This window comes from Kogia breviceps, chromosome 1 (assembly GCF_026419965.1).
Source record: "Kogia breviceps isolate mKogBre1 chromosome 1, mKogBre1 haplotype 1, whole genome shotgun sequence".
Lineage (NCBI taxonomy): Eukaryota > Metazoa > Chordata > Mammalia > Artiodactyla > Physeteridae > Kogia > Kogia breviceps.
The window spans coordinates 158754034-158775201 of record NC_081310.1 but is presented as its reverse complement, the minus strand read 5'-3'; the positions used below and the strand labels follow the sequence as shown (position 1 = coordinate 158775201).

Here is a 21168-nt window from a genome sequence, read left to right as displayed (position 1 = left end):
CAGGATTTAACATTTAACACTCAGAGCATATTAAGCCCATTCTCCACACAATCTGATTTTTTATGGCCTTTACAGTCTGACCTTTCTAGCTTCTTTTCACTACTTTCTTACACTAATTCTTTTTTCAACCCAAACTGATTTACTTAATTGCTTTCTCAGATTGTTGTGTTTGGGGCTGTACTTTTACTTGTTCCCCTCTTACGAATGCCCTGTTTTCCAAACTTTTTGTAAAATTGTCTTTGAAGCCCAGCCCATTTTCTCCTGCTTCCATGAATTCAAGCTTGCTGCCTCAGCCTAAAATACTTTGTCCTCTCAGTTTATTTTCTACTACTACATAATAGTTTTTGAATACTTATGCTATTCTGTACTGCTAGTTAGCGATTCATGTGTATTGTGTCTATTTCTTATTTTTCCAACTAGATTATATACTTCTTGGAGCTATCATTTAATCTCATATTCCACCCAATGCTTTTACAGTGGTAGATACATAGCATATATTTATGGTGCTACAATAAATATATGCTACCTACTACATATCAGGCGCTGTGCAAAGCAAGGATTTACATTGATGGAAAGAAGTGGTTTCTGCCTGAAAAAGTCAGGTAAATAAACCATTGCAATGCAGTGTAATAAATGCTTTAATAGAGATATGAACAAGGTGCTAAGGGAGCACTAAAGATTTATGAGAGGAAAGCATGTCTGTATAATTTCAGGGCTGTGATTATCAGATTTACTATAGGAAAAAGCAGGAAAAGCAATAAGTGCATAATTTCTTATTTCTCTAATTAGACACACACATAGCACAATAACTTGGGAAAATGCCATCATAGTTATGATCTATTAAAAAATAAACAGAAACATTAAATGAGATTATGCTTATTGATAGAATATAAGAAGGTTGTTTTAATATGGCAAATGATACTTTCTGCCAAATTTCCTCAGATAATAGTGTAAATATGAACCTAAATAATAATGTATTGTGACATGGTTATAAGCAGAATTTCACATGCTGTAACAAACTTTTTAGCTTATTATAGTGGGCAAATTTCAAATATATACAAAGTAAATAGAATAGTGTAATAAACTCTAGTGTACCCATTACCCAACTTCAGCAGTGATTGACATGCTGCCATTTTTCATTTATATATCTTCATTTGCTCCTCATTCCCTGCTTCAATGTTATTTTTTACAATTTTTTGAAGATAAAATTTATACATTAAAATGTGTAGATCTTTACTGTACAGTTTTGACCAAGAGATATATCCATGTAACCACATCTTAGTCATGATGTAGATTACAGAGCATACCGTCTCCACAGAAGATTCCTTTGTTTTCCTTCCTGCTCAATTACTGTATCCTCATCACTGTTCTGATTTTTTTTCCACCTTAGATTAGCCCCTACCCCATGTTGTGCTGGGCCAGTCCAAGACCTTCCCCCTATTGCCCTCCCCTCCCCAGCCCCAGAGTACAGCCTGGGGGCCACTTTAATTATGTCAACTAGATTGAGGTAGAATTCTTTTGTTGTTTGAAATGTTCTGAGATTTTTCCATTTGATGATATATAATACAGGGAACAGTCTTAAATGTATTTTCTTATCCTTAGCTAAAAATTAGAAACTTCATACCCTAGGAATATTCTGTTTTCACATATCCTAGGAATATTTTAATTTCAGGGCATATTTGCAAATGTAGTTGATTAACTTAGTCCTAGCCTTATCAGTGTTACCAGCAAACTTATTACAATTATTTATTTTTTCAGATGAAACCGTTTCTCCTGTTTTATTGGATACAAGGTGGAATAAGATTCTAGATCCCCCTTCTCCCCGACTGTCATTTAACCCTGCATTGGCCAGTGTGAGTGAACCTACAGTTTCTGAGTCACAGCCACAACTGAAAGTCTTCTCCCTGGCTCACTCAGCTCCTCTTAACACAGAGGAAGAGGATCACTGTGCTAATGGACGGGACTGTAGTCTGAATCCAGAGATCAACACAATGTGGATTGATGAAAATGCGGTTGCAGAAGACCAGTTAATTAAGAGGAACTGTAATCAAGATGATCAACGCAGTATTGTCGAAGTGGGAGAGAAGAAATGTGGAAACCTAGCTTGTCTGCCAGATGAGAAGAGCGTTCTTGTTGTAGCCGTCATGCATAACTGTGATAAAAGGACATTACAAAGCGATTTGCAGGATTGTAATAATTATAATAGTCAATCCCTCATGGATGCTTTTAGCTGTTCACTGGATAACGAAAACAGACAAACTGATCAATTTAGTTTAAGTGTAAATGGGTCCACTGAAAAAGATATGAACTCAGAGAAACAAATGGATCCATTGAGTAGACCAAATTCAGAGGGGGATTCTGTTAAATACATATGTACTACTTCATCTGATAATCTAGCCACTGTCTGTTCCCCTTCACAGTTACAGGATGATGAAAATATAGATAGAGACCCCACCATGTCTGTGATTACAAGTTTAACACCAGATTCAGTAATCTCATTCCAGGGAACAGATGAAGGTCCTGCTGTAAAGCAAGAGGACTCTACACCAGATGAGGTTCTCACTGGCAAAACCAGCTCTCCTAGGACAGATCTAGGGAGTCCAGACTCCTCTTCCCACTTGAGTGAGGGGATTTTGATGAAAAAAGAGCCAGCAGAGGAAAGAACAACTGAAGAATCCATCCATTCTGGTTTACCTTTGCTTCTCAAAGCTGACATGCCTAATGGGTCTGGCAGGGATGATAACTGTGAACAGTTTTCAGATTGCCTTGTGCCTGGTGAAGTTAGAGCTGATGAAAATGAAGGTTGTAAACATGAAGAAATTCTTGGCACTACAGAACTTCTTAATATGACCAAGCATTTCTCTGGATCTCAGGAGATGACTAATTGGAAATTGACTAAACCAAACAAGATGGATGACAGCCAAGTAAATAAAGAAAATGAGAAGTTTCTGCACATGAATCAGCCTGAAGATACTTATGATGATAGTGGAGGAGAGAGTGATAGAATGGCAGAAGCAGATCTAGATTTAAAACAAACTTGCATGAATGAAAGTGAAGGATGTGATTTCTCCACTGTTATGGATACACCAGCAGCAAATTCACTATCTAATTGTGATTCCTATGGAATGCAGAGCCCAGTTGTTTGTTTTGTTCCAAAGACTTTACCTTCCAAAGAAGATTCAGTAACAGAAGAAAAGGAAATAGAGGAGAGCAAGTCAGAATGCTACTCAAATATTTATGAACAGAGAGGAAATGAAGCCACAGAAGGGAGTGGACTACTTTTAAACAGCACTGGTGACCTAATGAAGAAAAATTACTTACACAATTTCTGTAGCCAGGTTCCATCAGTGCTTGGGCAGTCTTCACCCAAGATAGTAGCAAACCTGCAATCTATCAGTGTTCCTTTTGGTGGTGCAAGACCCAAGCAACCTTCCAATCTTAAACTTCAAATTCCAAAGCCATTATCAGACCATTTGCAAAATGACCTTCCTGCAAACAATGGAAATAATATTAAAAACAAAAATGATGTTCTTGGGAAAGCAAAATTAGGGGAAAACTCAGCAACCAATGTATGCAATGCCTCTTTGGGAAATATCTCTATTGCTGATACAAATGGGGAACATTTAGAAAGTAATGAGTCTGGCATATCCAGTAGACAGTGCGTTGCATTACCTCCAGAAAGCCCAGATAATGATCTCAGAGCTGGTCAGTTTGGAATTTCTGCTAGAAAGCCATTTACCACTCTGGGTGAAGTGGCTCCAGTGTGGGTACCAGATTCTCAGGCTCCAAATTGCATGAAATGTGAAGCCAGGTTTACATTCACCAAAAGGAGGCATCATTGCAGAGCATGTGGGAAGGTAAGTTGTGTGTATCAGCTCAGGAATCTGGCATGTGCATTTTGTAATGCTCAATTAAAAATTAATAAAGGTAATATAAGGTGAACATACTTCTCCTTGAGATGACATCATAGTTTTTGAACATGCAATTCTAGTAAATTTCCAAATGAAAAATGACCTCACTGATTCTTAGTGTTTATATAATTTTTTTTTGTTGTGAAGATTTAAGCTGAGTCAGTTTTCATGAATAGATGAGAACTGAGGAAGTGGTAACTTTGGTTTCTGTATTGCTACTTGGTTAATGGAATAGCTTGAAATAAGGAAGTTATTCTTTTGATTTAAGAAATGTTTATGATTGACTTCATATTTTTTAATTCTTGAGTAATTGAACATTATACTTAGAATCCATCCCAGTTTTTGCTATAGGATTTTTGCCATTGTACTAGACATTCTGTAACTTTTGGTACACATATACATATATTTTTGTCTCCCCCCACCATATAACTTTGATACAAAAAAGAGTTGAAGGCTATAGATCCTTGTGACAAGGTTATAAGAATAGGTGATATTCCTTAGCTCTCCCTAAATTATGTTAGGTAGTACCACATCAATATACTAGTCTGTTTTTTATTTTTTGTTGTTTATTTTTATTTTTTATTTTTTGTTTGCGGCTTGCGGGCCTCTCACTGTTGTGGCCTTTCCTGTTGTGGAGCACAGGCTCCGGACGCGCAGGCTCAGCAGCCATGGCTCACGGGCCCAGCCGCTCCGCGGCATGTGGGATCTTCCCGGACCGGGGCACAAACCCGTGTCCCCTGCATCAGCAGGCGGACTCTCAACCACTGCGCCACCAGGGAAGCCCGACTACTAGTCTGTTTTTTAAACAAGAACTGTAAACAAGGAGGAAATGGGATTTCGTATTTTTAAAAAGAATGTAAGGTTTGGTGTCAGGTCTGGATTTGAACTTCAGCTTTTTACTTTTAACTATATAACTTTATTAAGCTTTATTTTTTCATAAAAAATGAATCAAAAGTTAATTTTCATCAGGCTGTTGTGAAGATTAAATGAAATTACATGTAATAGTAAGTGCTCAGTAATTAACCTCTGCTTCCCTTCTTGCCTGATTTATTGGTCTGTCTGTATTAATTCGGTTGCCTTCAACTTCAAGGAACAGAATATCTGGCCCTCAGTTACTTAGACAAAAGTAACATTTATTTCATATAACAAGAGGCCTGAAAATAGAGACTCTGTTATGTCTGGGTGTAGAGTCAGGATCACTGAAGTTCTCTTGGCCTTTCCCTCGTGGTCTCAAGATAGTGGCACAGCTTTAAGCATCAAGTCCAACCTGATTACTTCCCAAATGCAGAGAAACTGGTTGGTGGCAAAAGAGCCTATTCCTCTTGCTGCCCTCTCATCAGGGAAGAAAGAATCCTCATCAACTTCTTTCAATTTATTGGCCAGTTCTAGACCACAGGTCCAATTTAGACCAATGACTGACAACAGGGAACAGGATTGCCAGGATTGGCTAAGATCAATCATGATTCATCCCCTGGGGCTGAGCCCAGTGTTGCCTCAACAAAAGTGGGATTCTCTTAATAAGGAAAAGGGGGAGAATGGTTCCTGGGTGGGCATTCAAAAAGGGCTACTACAGGGTCCTAGAACAAAAGAACCAAATGATGGGGAGCAGAAAGTAGTCAAAGCTGAAACTGGGCTGTTAGTCTCTGGTTATTAAAATTTGGAGAAAATAACGTGTCTAATTCCTAAATATTTTACAGTCTGAAGTAAACCTATGGTCAGTAGCCTGAACAGTCAGTTTTCTGTTAGGGGATTAGAGTCATCATTTTTTTTTGTACTGTGTATAACACTTTCTGAAATTTTTGCTTGTTTTTTAAAAATTTCCTCTTATTTATTTATTTATTTAAGCTGTGTCGGGTCTTAGTTGCGGCATACGGGATCTTTCGTTGTGGCGGGTGGGCTCTTTGCTGAGGCATGCGTGTTTCTCTCTAGTTGTGGCATGTGGGCTCCAGAGCATGCAGGCTCAGTAGTTGCAGCATGTGGGCTCCAGAGTGCACAGGCTCTCTAGTTGTGGTGTGCGGGCTCTCTCATTGTGGTGCGCGGGCTCTCTCATTGTGGTGCATGGGCTCCAGAGTGTGCAGGCTCAGCAGGCTCAGTAGTTGCGGCACATGGGCTGTCTAGTTGTGGTGCGTGGGCTTAGTTGCCACGCGGCATGTGAGATCTTAGTTCCCCGACCAGGGATCGAACCCACATCCTCTGCATTGGAAGGCAGATTCTTAATCACTGGACCACCAGGGAAGTCCCAAAATTTTGCTTAAGCAAATAATAAAAATGCTTTTGTTCCAGACCAGCATATACAGATGTAATGACTAAATAGGTAACTTAGGTGGATTCAGAAAGAAAATGGGGCAAAATGCACATAAGCTGAAAAATTACATGGAATTTTTGCTGAGTGGAATTTGCAGAATTTATAAATTTATGGCTTCATATGGATTATGGATTCATATTCCACTTTTTTTCTTTTTCCATCTCCATTTTCCTCAGGGATGTTCTAAGGTTTGTTGAGGTAATGTCTGTAAAAATCCTTGAGCTCCTCAGAAGAAAGGGGCTTATAAACTTAGGTATAGTTTTTCTAGATAGTAAATTAATCAAATTATACTTGGAATTTAGCTAGAAAAATACCCCAAGCAATGTGATTTTGTAAAATAATGTTTACTGTTGAAAAAAGAAATTGTTTGTTCCATTCTAATATATCTACTCTCCAGTTATTTCTAATAATTTCTTTATTTAATATCTATAGCTAATAAATTCTCTTTACTGTAACAAGCATATATTAAGCATCTAATATATGAAAGGTTCTGGGCTAGGTACTGGAGATTCAGGTATACATAAATTGGAATGTATGACCTCATAGAGTTTATAATCAGAGGCACTGATTTCAGTGTGTGGGGAGAGGAGTATCTGGATTTCCTGTAGTTTTTCAAAAATGCTAAAAAAACATTGTGAACTACTGAACTGAGGAGACAAACAGACCATCCCACAACAATTTATATATAAATACAGTGTATTAAGAGCCAGTTATGTGTGCTTTATATTCATTCTCATTTAATACCCATTGCTGTCTTGTAGAAAGGGTGGTTAATTTTTTACTATTTGACAGATCAAGAATTAGAGCTCAGAGAGGTCAAGGAATATGCCCAAGGTCACACAGCTTGAAAGTACTAGAGCCACCTTTAAAGCTAGGACTCTTTCCTTCAGACATACTGCTTCTCCTAGCATCTCTCCTCATTCATAATAGCAGTATGAACAAAATGCTTTAGGAATGTTGAGAAATGAGAGCTTAATTTTTCCCAGAATGGCAGAAAGAGTCAGGAAAATCATGATACAAAAAGTGACTATTTGGGACTTCCCTGGCTGTCCAGTGGTTAAGATTCTGCACTTCCACTGCAGGGGGCGTGGGTTCCATCCCTGGTCAGGGAACTACGATCCCGCATGTCGTGCGGTGCGGTGCGGCCAAAAAAAAAAAGTGACTGTTTGGAGGAGGAGATATAAGAAAATGGGTATAATTTATGGATCAAAGTTCTAAAGTATGTGAGGAAAATGGGATCACAGCAGAGCACAGGTGGAGAATTAGCAGTAGGGAAAGGGAAATCATCTTACAGGAGAATGGGCCATGATAAAAATGCACTTGAATATAGAAGGAGTTAATAGAAAATTGTGGGAAATTATTTAGCAAAGCGTAGGGCCTATATCCAGGTCTTGATGAGTAGTAGATATTATACTTGTTACAACATTCATTTATCTTGGTATAATGTCATTAAAAAGAATATAAAATAATAATGTTGAATTTATGAAAGTGTTAAAATACTGCAGTTTATTTCTATATTGTTGTAATGGACATCAGGACATCTGGATTCTAGTCTTCGTTGTTAATTGGAAAACTATGTCATACTCTAAAATGCTCAGCAAATGTGAGTTTTATTTTATGATTTCACACATTTTTGATTTAGATAATTGTTCCATATAGCAGCATAATCTCTACTTCAGCTGTAAGATAGGTGATAAATTACAGAATAGAAAGAGTACAGAGGGGAGTTCCCTGGTGATCCAGTGGTTAGCACGCGGCCCTTTTACTGCCGTGGCCCCAGGTTCAATTCCTGTCAGGGAACTAAGATCCCGCAAGCCGCGTGGTGCGGCCAGAGGAAAAGAAAAAGGTACAGGGAACTCCTTTCCAGAAAGGTGCCCTCTAAGTTCAGATGATCACTGTTATTATATATACATAATAATTTCCTATAGAAATCACTGAATCTAGCAGAATATGGTTATTCATTCTGTGTCAAGTTCCATTTGCCCTGAATATTTTGACCCCTTTTTATTTGATTATTTGACTTCAAAAGCCTAAGAAAAGCTTTTGAGTTTAAGAGTACAGGAAAGAGTTTTTTGAAAGTGGAGAAGAATTGTTAAATGAAAAAAAAGTTTTTTATATTTTATTGGTCATTCACAAGGCTTTATCACACTTTATTCATTACTGTCACTTACGTGGCAGGTTATTACTTACGAGATGCTAGCTGGTTAATGACTCTTCTATCTACTGAAGTAGACATAAGAATAGCCTTTAAAGTAAAAGTTCTTGAACTGATACTTACAAGTAGAAACTTTGTTTAGGATGGTGTGAAAGATGAGAGTAACATTTTTTTTTTTAACACTTCCACTTTATGCTAGGCTTATCTGGTCTAACAACACAATTCTCTGAGATACAGTTACAGGGGAGAAAAATGTGCCTCAGAAAGGTTAGGTAACTTGCCTAAATTCTCAGAGCTTATAAATGAGAGTGCATGGATTTTAACACAAATTTATCTGACTCCAAAGCCCTTTGCTCTTTTACTACACTGGACATAGCAACAAAATTTATCTGTATTTGGATTGCGTACTAGAGATATAAGTCATGGTCTTTGGGTGAACATTAGTTTTGGACAGTGGTAAAGGATTGGGAATTTGAAAGGAAGACAAAATGCTGAGTGATTGGTGCTATCAGTTGAAGGGGGAATCTAGCAAAGGTAGCAGGATTTTAGGTTTTACTTCACGTATCAGGTCTTGAACTACAAATTAGGAAAAGAACAATATGGGTTCCAAGTCCTGGAATGAGGAGAGATTTAGTGACAGTAATATATACCACTGCAGTTTACTTACTATTTTTCCACATTAACTGACTTTAAAGGTAGAATTCAAATTAGATGAGTTTTTTTACTGTGTTTGAATAGACGGTGATTTGAATAGACAGAACAGAGAAGAGAACTGTAGGACAGGTAGTATGAAAAGAACACTGAAATGGGTTATGAAACAGCTCTGGGCTTCTGTTTCCTCTGCTGTAAAAGGAGGGGATTGCACAGACTTTATCTCTGTTTCCTTGCAGCTCTGAACGTCTGTGTTTAAATAAGGAAGAAAAGGAAATGGAAAGGTTTGTGCTAGCACTGATTTATCTCTGTAAAGTTATTGTTAAACATACTTGATTAACCAAGGTCACTTTGTGGGAAGAATACGCCATTAAACGTTTTGAAATGTGCTGTGCTGAAAGTATGTTTTCTGGAAGTCATCTCAGTTTGACTGGGATGCTACTTATCACAGTACCACTTAAGTGGGCTACACTGGGGGTTTTATTTTGCAGTTACTCTTTCCCTTTTGATTCATTTCCAATAGTACTAATCCTTTTAGGCACACATGATCTTCATCACATTAGTTTAAAACAGATAGCTTGATGACATGTATAATGTCAAAATGACATATTGAAAACTGATCTAGATTAATTTTTAATATAGTTCCAGAAAGCCATCTTCCTCTACACACTGGGGATTATAGGTATTTAACATATAATGAACATTTATAAATGTAATTATAAAATGTTATATTTTATATAAATTTATATTTATATAACAAAGATTTTATAGGTTTATATAATTTATATAATATTATATACATTTATGTATAAAATGGCAAACTACAGTCAGTATTTTACTCTGTGCTTTTAATTTGAATTACTGTTCCACAGTAGTCAGGAGTAATTTTGTCTATAAAGGTATATAAAAGAACTATATATTTAATAATATTTTGATATTTATGTCATTATAGTATATTTTTAGTTTAAGTGAAAAATACTTTAAAGAATTAAAATATCATGTTAAAAATAACTGTTGAAATTGAAAATAAAACACACATTTTTAGATGGAATGAAGAGGCCTGGTACTATTTTTATTTTAAACAAAGTAGTATTTATATCTTGAAAGATGGCAGTCTTCTACCTACTTTTACATATCCCTAGTCCCTAGTCCAGCTCCCTGGACATACCTACTATAAGAAATTAATAGTCTTTTTTTTAAGTTAAAGTATAGTTGATTTACAATATTATGTTAGTTTCAGATATACAACATAGTGATTCAGTATTTTTACAGATTATACTCTGATTTTTTTGGCTGCACTGCATGGCTTGTAGGATCTTAGTTCCCTGACCAGGGATCGAACCCATGCCCTTGGCAGTGAAAGCACAGAGTCCTAACAACCACTGGACCACCAGGGAATTCCCTATATTCCATTTAAAGTTATTATAAATAACAGCTGTATTTCCCTGTACTGTATAATACATCCTTATAACTTATTTATTTTATGCATAGTAGCTTGTATTTCTTAATCCTCTACTCCTGTCTTGCCCCTCCCCTCCTCTCTCTCCCCAGTGGTAACCACTAGTTTGTTCTCTATATCTGTGAGTCTGTTTTTGTTTTGTCATATTAATTCGTTTCATTTTTTAGATTCCACATATGAGTGATAACATAGAGTTTTGTCTTTCTGTGTCTGACTCTTTTCACTAAACATAATACTCTCTAGGTCCATCCATGTTGTTGTAAATGGCAGAACTTCATTCGTTTTAATGGCTGAGTAATATTCCATTGTGTGTGTGTGCATGTGTATGTTTGCGCACACGTGTGCACATGTACTACATACTCTTTATCCATTCATCTGTTGATGGATACTTAGGTTGTTTCCATATCTTGGCTCTTGTAAATAATGCCATGATGAACATAGGTATCTATATCTTTTTCAAGTACTGTTTTCATATTCTTTGGATAAATAACCAGAAGTGGGATAGCTGGATCATATGTTAGTTCTATTCTTAATTTTTTGAGGAATCTCCATACTGTTTTCCATAGTGGCTGCACCAATTTACATTCCCACCAATAGTGTACAAGGGCTCCCTTTTCTCCAAATCCTTGCTGACATTGTTATTTATAGACTTTTTGATGATAGCCATTCTGACAGGTGAGGTGATATCACATTGCGGTTTTGCTTTGCATTTTCCTAATGGATTAGTGATGTTGAGCATCTTTTCATGTGCCTGTTAGCCATCTGTGTGTCTTCCTTGGAAAAATGTTCATGTGTTCTGCCCATTTTTAAGTTGGGTTGTATTTTTTATATATTGAATTTTTTTAGCTCTTTATATATTTTGGATATAACCCCTTACTGATCAGATCATTTGCAAATGTTTTCTCCCATTTTGTAGGTTGTCTTTTTGTTTTGTTGATGGTTTCCTTTGCTGTAGAAAAGCTTTTAAGTTTAATTAAATGCCATTTGTATATTTTTGATTTTCTTTCCTTTGGCTTAGAAGACAGATCCAAAAAACTATTGCTGTGATTTGTGTCAACGAATGTTCTCTGTGTTTTCTTGGAGTTTTATAGTTTCCAGTCTAACATTTAGGTCTTTAATCCATTTTAAGTTTATTTTTGTAGGTGGTATGAAAAAATGTTCTAATTTTATTCTGTAAAATAAATGTAGCTGTCCAGTTATCCCAGCACCACTTATTAAAGAGACTGTCTTTTCTCCATTGTATATTCTTGCCTCCTTTGTCATAGATTAATTGACGATAAGTGCATGGGTTTATTTCTGGGCTCTCTATTTTGTTCCGTTGATCTGTATATGTCTTTTTGTGCCAGTACTGTGCTATTTTGATGACTGTAGCTTTGTAGTATAGTCTGAAGTCAAGGAGTGTGCTAACCCCAGCTTTCTTTTTTTCAAGATTGCCTTGGCAACTCAGGGTCTTTTGTGGTTCCATATTAGTTTTAGGATTATTTGTTCTAGTTTTGTGAAAAATGTCATGGGTATTTTGATAGGGATGGATAGATTTGATAGGGATAGATTTGATAGGGATTTGATAGATTGCTTTGGGTAGTACAGATTTTAACAATATTACTTCTTCTAATCCACAAACATGGGATATCTTTCCATTTCTTTGTATCATCTTCAGTTTCCTTCATCCATGTTCTATGGTTTTCAGTCTTTCACCTCCTTGGTTAAGTTAATCCTAGGTGTTTTATTCTTTTTGATGCAATTTTAAACAAGATTATTTTCTTGCTTTCTCTTTCTGGTGGTTCATTATTAGTTTTTAGAAAAGCAACAGATTTCTGTGTATTAACCTTGTATACTGCAACTTTACTGAATTCACTTATTCTAATAGCTTTTCAGAGAAGACTTTAGGGTTTTTCTATATGTAGTGTCATGTCATCTGCAAATAATGACAGTTTTACTTCTTCCTTTCCAATTTGGATACCTTTTATTTCTTTTTCATGTATGATTGCTCTGGCTAGGACTTCCAATACTATGTTAAATAGAAATGATTGAGAGTGGGCATCCTTTGTCTTGTTCCTGATTTTAGGAAAAAAGCTTTCAGCTTTTCACCATTGAATATGGTGTTAGCTATGGGTTTGTCATAAATGGCTTTTATTGTGTTAAGATATGTTCCCTCTATACCAACTTTGATGAGAGTTTTTTCTTTTTTTTATCATGAATGGCTGTTGAATTTTGTCAAATGCTTTTTCTCTATCTATTGAGATGATCATGTGATTTTATCCTTTTGTTAACGTGGTGTATCACATTGATTGATTTGCAGATATTGAACCATCTTTCATCCCTGGAATAAATCCCACTTGATCATGCTGTATGATCCTTTTAATATATTGTTGAATTCTGTTTGCTAATATTTTGTTGAGGATTTTTGCATCTACATTCATCAGAGATATTGGCCTGTAATTTTCTCTCTTTTTTTTTGTAGTGTTTTTGTCTGGCTTTCGTATCAGGGTAATGGTGGCTTCGTAGAATAAATTTGTAAGTGTTCCCTGCTCTTCAATTTTTTAAGAATAGTTTGTGTCTTTCTTTTTCTTTTTCTTGTTTTTTGGCCACTCCACACGGCTTATGGGATCTTAGTTCCCCAACCAGGAATTGAACCTGTGCCCTGTTCGATGGACCACCAGGGAATTCCCTAGAGTAGTTTGAGAAATAGTTAGCTCTTTTTTATATGTTTGGTAGAATTCTCCTATGAAGCTGTCTGGTCCTGGACTTTTGTTTGCTGGGAGTTTTTGTTGTTTTTTTTTAATCAAAAATTCAATTTCACTACTAGTGATTGGTCCGTTCAGATTATCTCTTTCTTCCTGATTCATTCTTGGAAGGTTATATATTTCTGGAAGTTTGTCCGTTTTTTCTAGGTTGTCCAATTTATTGGCATATGACTGTTTATAATATTCTCTTATGATTTTTTGTATCTCTGTGGCATCAGTTTTTATTTGTCCTCTTTCATTTCTTATTTTGTTTATTTGGGTCCTGTCTCTTATTTTCTTGATAAGTGGGACTATTGGTTTATCAATTTGGTTTATCTTTTTTAAAAAACAGCTCTTGGTTTCATTGGTCTTTTCTGTTTTTTGTTTTTTCTTTTTAATTTCTGTTTTATTTAAATCCACTCTGGTCTTTATTATTTTCTGTTTTCTACTGACTCTGGGCTTTGTTCTTCTTTTTCTAATTCCTTTAGTTGGTAGTTTAGGTTTTTAATTTGAGAGTTTTCTTGTTTCTTGAGGTAGGCCTGTATCGCTATAAACTTGCCTCCTTTAACTGCTTTTGCTGCATCCCATAGATTTTTGGAAAGTTGTGTTTCCATTTTCATTTGCCTCAAGGTATTTTCTGATTTTCTCTTTGATTTCTTCATTGACCCATTGGTTTTTTAGGAACATTTTGTTTAGTCTCCACGTGTTTGTGTTTCCCCCATTTTTTTTTTTTCCTGTAGCTGATTTCTAGTTTCATACCGTTATGGTTGGAAAAATGCTTGATATAATTTCTGTCTTCTTAAATTTGTTGAGACTTGTTTTGTGGCCTAGCATATGATCTATCCTGGAGAACGTTCCATGTGCACTTGAAAAGAATGTGTATTCTGTTTTTTTTTAGATGGAATGTCCTGTAGATATCTATTAAGTCCAAGTGGTCTAATGTGTCACTTAAGACTACTGTTTCCTTATTGAATTGACTATTTTTACAGCAGAAAAATTGAGCAGAAAGTCTGTATACCCCCGCCCCCTCCAGTGGACCCCATTATTAACATCTTGCACTAGTGTGGTACATTATTGAGATTGATGAACCAATATTGATACATTGTTATTAACAAAAGTCTTATAAAAGAAATACATGCTATATTTTTTGTTAGAGTTTACTCTTTGTGTTGTACAGTTCTATGGGTTTGATAAATGCATATTATCTATCCTATTACAGTATCATATAGAATAGTTATACTACCCTAAAAGTCCCTTGTCCTGCACTTTTGTATTTCTCCCTTACTTTCTCTGAACTGTGGAAACTACTGATCTTTTCACTGGCTCTGTAGTTTTGGCTTTTCCAGAATGTCTTATAGTTAGTATCATACATTATGTTGGCTTTCAAACTGGCATCTTTGACTTAGAAATATACATTTAAGATTATTCCCTGTCTTTTAAAAAATTGAGTATAATTTACATATAACATTATATTAGTTTCAGGTATATGACATAATGATTCGATATTTGTATATATTGTATATACTGTGAAATGATCACCGTAAGTCCAGTTATCATCTGTACCATACATAGTTACAAAATTTTCTTATGATGAGAACTTTTAAGATTTACTCTCTTAGCAACTTTCAAATATGCAATACAGTATTAATAACTATAGTTAGGATGGCACTCACTACACCCTATCACATATATTTTATAACTGCAAGTGTGTGTCTTTTGAGCACCTTCATCTGTTTCACATATATCCTCACCCCACCTCTGGCAACTACCACCAATCTGTTCTCTGATTCAGTGAGCTCATTATTTGTTGTTTTGATGTGGTAGTTTTTAGGTTCAACATATAAGTGAGCTTGTCTGGTATTTCTCTTTCTCTGTCTGACTTATTTCACTAATGTAATGCCCTCAAGTTGCATCCATGTTGCTGCAAATGTCAAGATTTTATTCTTTTTTGTGGCTAATAGTCCAGTGTGTGTGTGTGTGTGTGTGTGTGTGTGTGTGTGTGTGTGTACACATACATACATAAATACATACCAGAATTTCTTTATCCATTTATCTATTGTTGGACACCTAGGTTGTTTCCATATATTGGCTATTGTAAATAATGCTGCAGTGAACATGATGGCACAGGTATCTATTTGAGTTAGCAATTTTTGTTTTCTTTGTGTAAATACCTAGAAGTGGAATTTCTGGGTCATATGGTAGTTCTATTTTTTTTTTTTTTTTTAGCAACCTCTATACTGTTTTCTGTAGCGACTGCATCAATTTTCATTCCCACCAACAGTGTGCAAGGGTTCTCTTTTCTTCACATTCTTGCCAACATTTGTTATTTGTTGCCTTTTTTTATAATAACCACTCTGACCGGTATGAGTTGATATTTCACTGTGGTTTTGATTTGCATTTCCCTGATGATTAGTGACATTGAACACCTTTTCACATACCTGTTGGACATTAATATATCTTCTTGGAGAAATGTCTAGTCATGTCTTCTGCCTTTTTTTTTTTTTTTTTTTTTTTTGTGGTACGTGGGCCTCTCACTGTTGTGCCTCCCGTTGCGGAGCACAGGCTCCGGATGCGCAGGCTCCGGGGCCATGGCCCAAGGGCCTAGCCACTCCACGGCATGTGGGATCCTCCCAGACTGGGGCACGAACCTGTGTCCCCTGCATTGGCAGGTGGACTCTCAACCACTGCACCACCAGCGAAGCCCTCTTCTGCCCATTTTTATATTAGATTGTTTGTTTTCTTCCTATTGAGTTGTATAAATTCTTTGTACATTTTGGATATTAACCCCTTATCAGATATATGACTTTCAAATATTTTCTCCCTTTCCATATGTTGCCATTTTGTTGATGCCCTTTACTGTGTAGAAGGTTTGTAGTTTGATGTAGTCCCACTTGTTTATTTTTGCTTTTTTTGGTCATTGCTAAAGCCAGTGGCAAGGAGCTTCCATGTCTTTTTGTGACATGATACCTCATTTTTTTAAATTGCTGAATTGTGTCCTATTTTATGGGTATACCACAAGTTTGTTTATTCATTCAGCTATTGAAAGACATCTTGGTTAATTTCCATTTTTGGCAGTTATAAGTAAAGCTGTTATAAATACTCGTGTACAGGTTTTTGAGTGGATGTAAGTTTTTCGTTTGTGTAAATATGTAGGAGTGTGATTACTGGAGAGTATGGTAAGCCTGTGTTTCTCTTTGTAAGAAACTGCCAAACTATCTTCCAGAGTGGCTGTACCACTTTTGCATTCCTATCAGCAATGAATGAGAATTCTTGTTGTTCTACATCCTCACCAGAATTTGGTCTTGTCGATTTTAGACTTAGACATTTAATTTAATTTATTTACTTGGCCATGCTATGTGGCTTGTGGGATGTTAGTTCCCCTACCAGGCATTGAACCTGTGCCCTCAGCAGTGAGAGCAAGGAGTCCTAACCACTGGACTGCCAGGGAATTCCCAGATTTTAGACATTTTAACAGGTGTAGTTTCTCACTTAAAAAAAAAAAAAATTTATTTATTTATTTGGCGGCCCTGGGTCTTAGTTGCAGCATGCAGGATCTTTAGGTGCAGCATGTGAACTCTTAGTTGTGCCATGTGGAATCTAGTTCCCTGACCAGTGATCGAACCTGGGCCCCCTGTATTGGGAGCATGAGTCTTAGCCACTGGACCACCAGGGAAGTCCCCTCTCATTTTTGTTTTAATTTACAACTCCCTAATGACATATGATAATGAACATCTTTTCATATGCTTATTTGCCATCTGTGTGTCTTCTTTGGTGAAGTGTCTATTCAGATCTTTTGCCCATCTTTTAATTGGGTTGTTTGTTTTTTTATTGTTGAATTTTAAAAGTTCTTTTTTATATTTTGATTCAAGTTCTCTATCAGGTATTTGTTTTGCAGATACTTTCATTTTCTTAGACATATCCACTTTAAATTCTTTCACAAGTATCTATGAGTATTAAACTATACACTTATAATGTATTTCAGTAGAATTATTTAGCTGTTTGATTATCAATTCTAAAAATGATCTAGTGAATTTTCAATTTTTCTGTTTATATATTTTCATGTTTATTATTTTGAGTCTAAAGCTCCAAGAGGGTAAGGATCTTTTCTGCCTCGATTGCTACTATATCCACAGCTTTAGCACATAATAGGTGTTTACTAAATATTAGTTGGATAAATAAAGAAATGAATACTATCTCTTAATGCAACAGAACATCTTTTTATACAGCACCTTGAGACTTTGGATGATGGCATCAAATACAGAATATAAGGGATGTAAGGACTTTGGAAAATATTTTAAGTTAGTCATATATGTTTTTCCTATTAAAGATAGATTCAAACCAAAACAAGCTTATTTTCCTAATTTTCTATTTACTTACCTATTGATGGGAAACAATAGATGTGAGAGTAAGAAACAGATGCTTTAAATAGAACATTGCATGGTAATTTAGTTTCCCTCGTACTCTGCCTGAAAACCTGTTTGTCCTGTCTTATCATTGATATTATGAGTTTAACCATTCTGGCATGGTAAAACAGGATCAACATTTTGAATTAATCTTGAGTTCTAATGAATCTAGAAAATATTTTCCATTCACACCCTTCAAAAGGCTGTGTTGGCTAAAAATCAGTCTCATCCATGTCATAACACTTATCATACAGTATTGTCTTTGTCCTTCTCCCCCGTTGGTCTGTAAGGATCTTGTGATTATGATTTCTCTTTGTATCCCCAGCATCTAGCACAGTGCTCAATAAATGTTTGTTAATGAACAAATGTATGAATCCCAGATCATTAATTTATTCAACAAACACTGAGTGCATGTTTGTCACTGTGCTGGGTGCTGAGTTTATACTAATGACATTATGATCCCTACCCTCATGTAAATATTAGTGGAAATAACCAAAAGCAAACAAACAGAATTTCAAATTGTGATAAGGGATATGAAGGAAATTAAGAAGGAGGGATAATATTAAAAACGGAGAAGGGGAGGAAGGTCTGGAAAGTCCTCTGAGAAGTGACAAAATTTTAGGTGATACATGAAATTTGAGGAGTCAGCCATTCAAAGAACAGACAGAAGAATGCTTTGGGAAGAGTAAACATCATGGACACAGTCTCTGAGGTAGGAAAGCACCAATTCAAGAAACTGAAAGGAATATAGTGTGGTTAAAGTATAGCAAGTAAGATAGGTCACATAAAAAGAGCTTGGAGAGGAGATCAGGGAATAGATCATGTTGGCCTTTGCAGCTCATGTAGGGAGTACAGAGAGAAGCCATGGGAATGGATGAGCTCACCTAGGGAAGAGTGTACAGAGGAAAGAGAAAGGGTCCAGGGCTGAGCCACTGAGGTCAAGTGCAGAAGGGAGTGACTGAGAAGGAGTGGCCAGAGAAACAGGCAGAAAACCAAGAAAATGTGTTGTCTCGGAAGTCAAAAGAAGAATGTAGTTTGTCAAAGGATAGGGATTATCACCTATGCCAAATGCTGATCAGGGTCAATAAGATGTGGACAGGAAAGGGACCACTGGACTTGACTACATCAGGGTCATTGATAAAAGCAGTCTTGGTTGAGCTGTGCATACAGAAGCCAGAATGGGTTGAAAATGGAATAAGAAGTGAGGAGATTGAGATGTCCTTTTCAAGTTTTACTAAGGGAGAACAGAAAAAATTGGGACAATTATTAAATGAAGATGGTGATTATGGGTGAATTTTTTTAAGGATGGGAGATGCTACTGTATTTATATAAAATCATGAATGATCCTCTAGGCAAGTTGCTTTAGGGGAAAAAGGGGATTGATCAAAGGAAAAGTTTTTGAGAAGTTCAAAGGGATGGGATCTATTCATCTGTTGAGGGTTAGGTTTTCAACAAGGGGAAGAAAGGTGGGGAAAGAAAAAGGTAGATTTTTGTATTTAGTGGTGAGAGCATTAAGAAATTTCTATATCCTTGGCTCATCCATCATATAGGAAATACAAACATTGAGAGAAGGTGAAATGGGGATGGGTGATGAACGTTTCAGAAAAGAGAATGTTATGTTGGAGTGGGAAAGTAAAGCCTAGTAGAAAATTGAAATTTTCATAGCCCTGTAAGACTTTGTATCAAACTTTCAGCCAGTTCATACTACTCCAATCCTGACTTCATGGGATAGGGTCAGTATTTTTCTTTGGAGACATTTTGAACTTGTTACATTATCTTAGCAATACAAGCACTTTTGAATGGAGAAACAAATAAAGTCCTATAGGGCCAATCTGTGTTGCCGTCTGTTTATCCATTTCCGTTTATTTGTTTACTCATTGATTCATTCGGTGAGAATTATTTATTGCTTAGTGTTCTGGTTTTAACCAAAGAGATGCAAAAAAAGGTAGAAAAATGGCCACTCTATTAAAACATACTGTTCACATTTCTATAGATGACAAAGCTTAAGTATATGAAATAAGTAACAAAACAATTACAAAGCTGCAGATGCTTTGCAGTTGGAAGCAGATAGATGGTGATGGTGGTGCTAGTGGCGGCAAGGAGAATGAGATAGGTGATATTTATTGTTTATCATGTGCTAGATACTTTTCTAAAAGCTGCTTATATTATCCTATTTAATATATGTAACTCCTTATGAAGTAGATAGTGTTATAATCCACATTTGACAATAGGTCTAAAACGATTAACTTGTTCAGAAATCACACAGCCAATAACTAGAGTTAGGAATCAAACTCAGATTCTTTGACTTCCAGAGTCCACACTCCAAAGCAATATGCAATGGTTTTAGGAACAAACAGAATAAGAGAGTGATGAAATTAAGGTCTGTAGTACTAGGGCCACTTCTCTAGCAACATCGGGACTATGACCACAGAGTTCCTGGGCAACCAGCTAAAAGAGAATCAGAAGGGAGCTAACATTTATTTAGTACATACTCTGTAATTTGTTTATTATCTAGTTTACTCTTTCTAGTAAACCTTTGTAAAAGGTGATATTATCCTTATTTTACAGTTGAAGAAACTGAGATACTATGAACCAACCAAGGTTTTTTTGGCTGTATAACTCATGCTTTTTCCCCATAGATGTAGTAGAGAAGATAAAAATTAAAAACTCGTTAGGTTTTATGGCGATTTTTATGTTATTTTCTTAGCATTTCTGAGAGGAACATCTGTATTTATACCATGTTTTCAAAGCAAATTTTATACTTAATTCAAAAAGAAGGGTGAAAATATCTGATTTGTATTTTATTAGATGGCAATTTGTTATTTTAAATGAAGTTATATATTAAATTAGTTGCAGTTTACATTTGAATAACTGGCATTACAGTAAGTTTTGTTTAGCATTTGGGAATTTTGGTGGTGAATACAGAATAACCTTTATAAGACCCTGAATTACAAGGTCTTTATAAGACTCTTAATTACCTTAAGATAATCTGTTGGCTTATAACTTCAGAGATCAATTTTCTCAAGGTTTTTTTTGTCCTTTGGTGTTAAAACATAGCCATTGGCTATACTCCTTGGGAAGCAGAGAGGTAGTAACTTCTCAGACTGAAAGTGTGTTGAACTGTGGTGTTTAGAGCATTGTAATAAGCAGAAGAGATCAATATTTCTAAACAAATCTAGGTTCAGAATACTTCACAGCCATTTATTAGCTTCTTCATGATCTTGGGCACAAGACACTTTCATTCATCATCTGTAAAATAACGGTGAAAACACTTAAGTTGCACAATTACATATAATAAAGATCTGTTGAATGAATGAATTATGACTATTAGAAGTAATAAAAATGTTACCTACCACTGTGTATAGTGTGTTATCCCTAAATGGTAACTTATTATTTTAATTATATCTTTATGGAAAGTTGACTGTGTTTCTTTATAAAGTATTGGTTTTTGTTATTGAGTGGTAGAGTTTATTATATATTCTGGATATCAGATTCCTATCAGATATCTTGATTTGCAAATATTTTCTCCCATTCCATGAGTTGCTTTTTCACTCTGTCAGT

General features: G+C 35.8%; 1 protein-coding gene across 4 annotated transcripts in view; it reads left to right on the top strand.

The window, feature by feature from the left end:
- ZFYVE9 (zinc finger FYVE-type containing 9) overlaps positions 1-21168 on the top strand; it is a 193791-nt gene that overhangs the window by 63016 nt on the left and 109607 nt on the right. For 3 of the 4 annotated variants that reach the window (XM_059054536.2, XM_059054550.2, XM_067007670.1), the window contains one exon: positions 1759-3857. In XM_059054536.2, the coding sequence (XP_058910519.1) occupies positions 1759-3857 (2099 nt within the window). Of the gene's footprint in view, positions 1-477; positions 603-1758; positions 3858-21168 lie in introns of all 4 variants that reach the window. The other variant, XM_067007676.1, reaches the window with a different exon arrangement.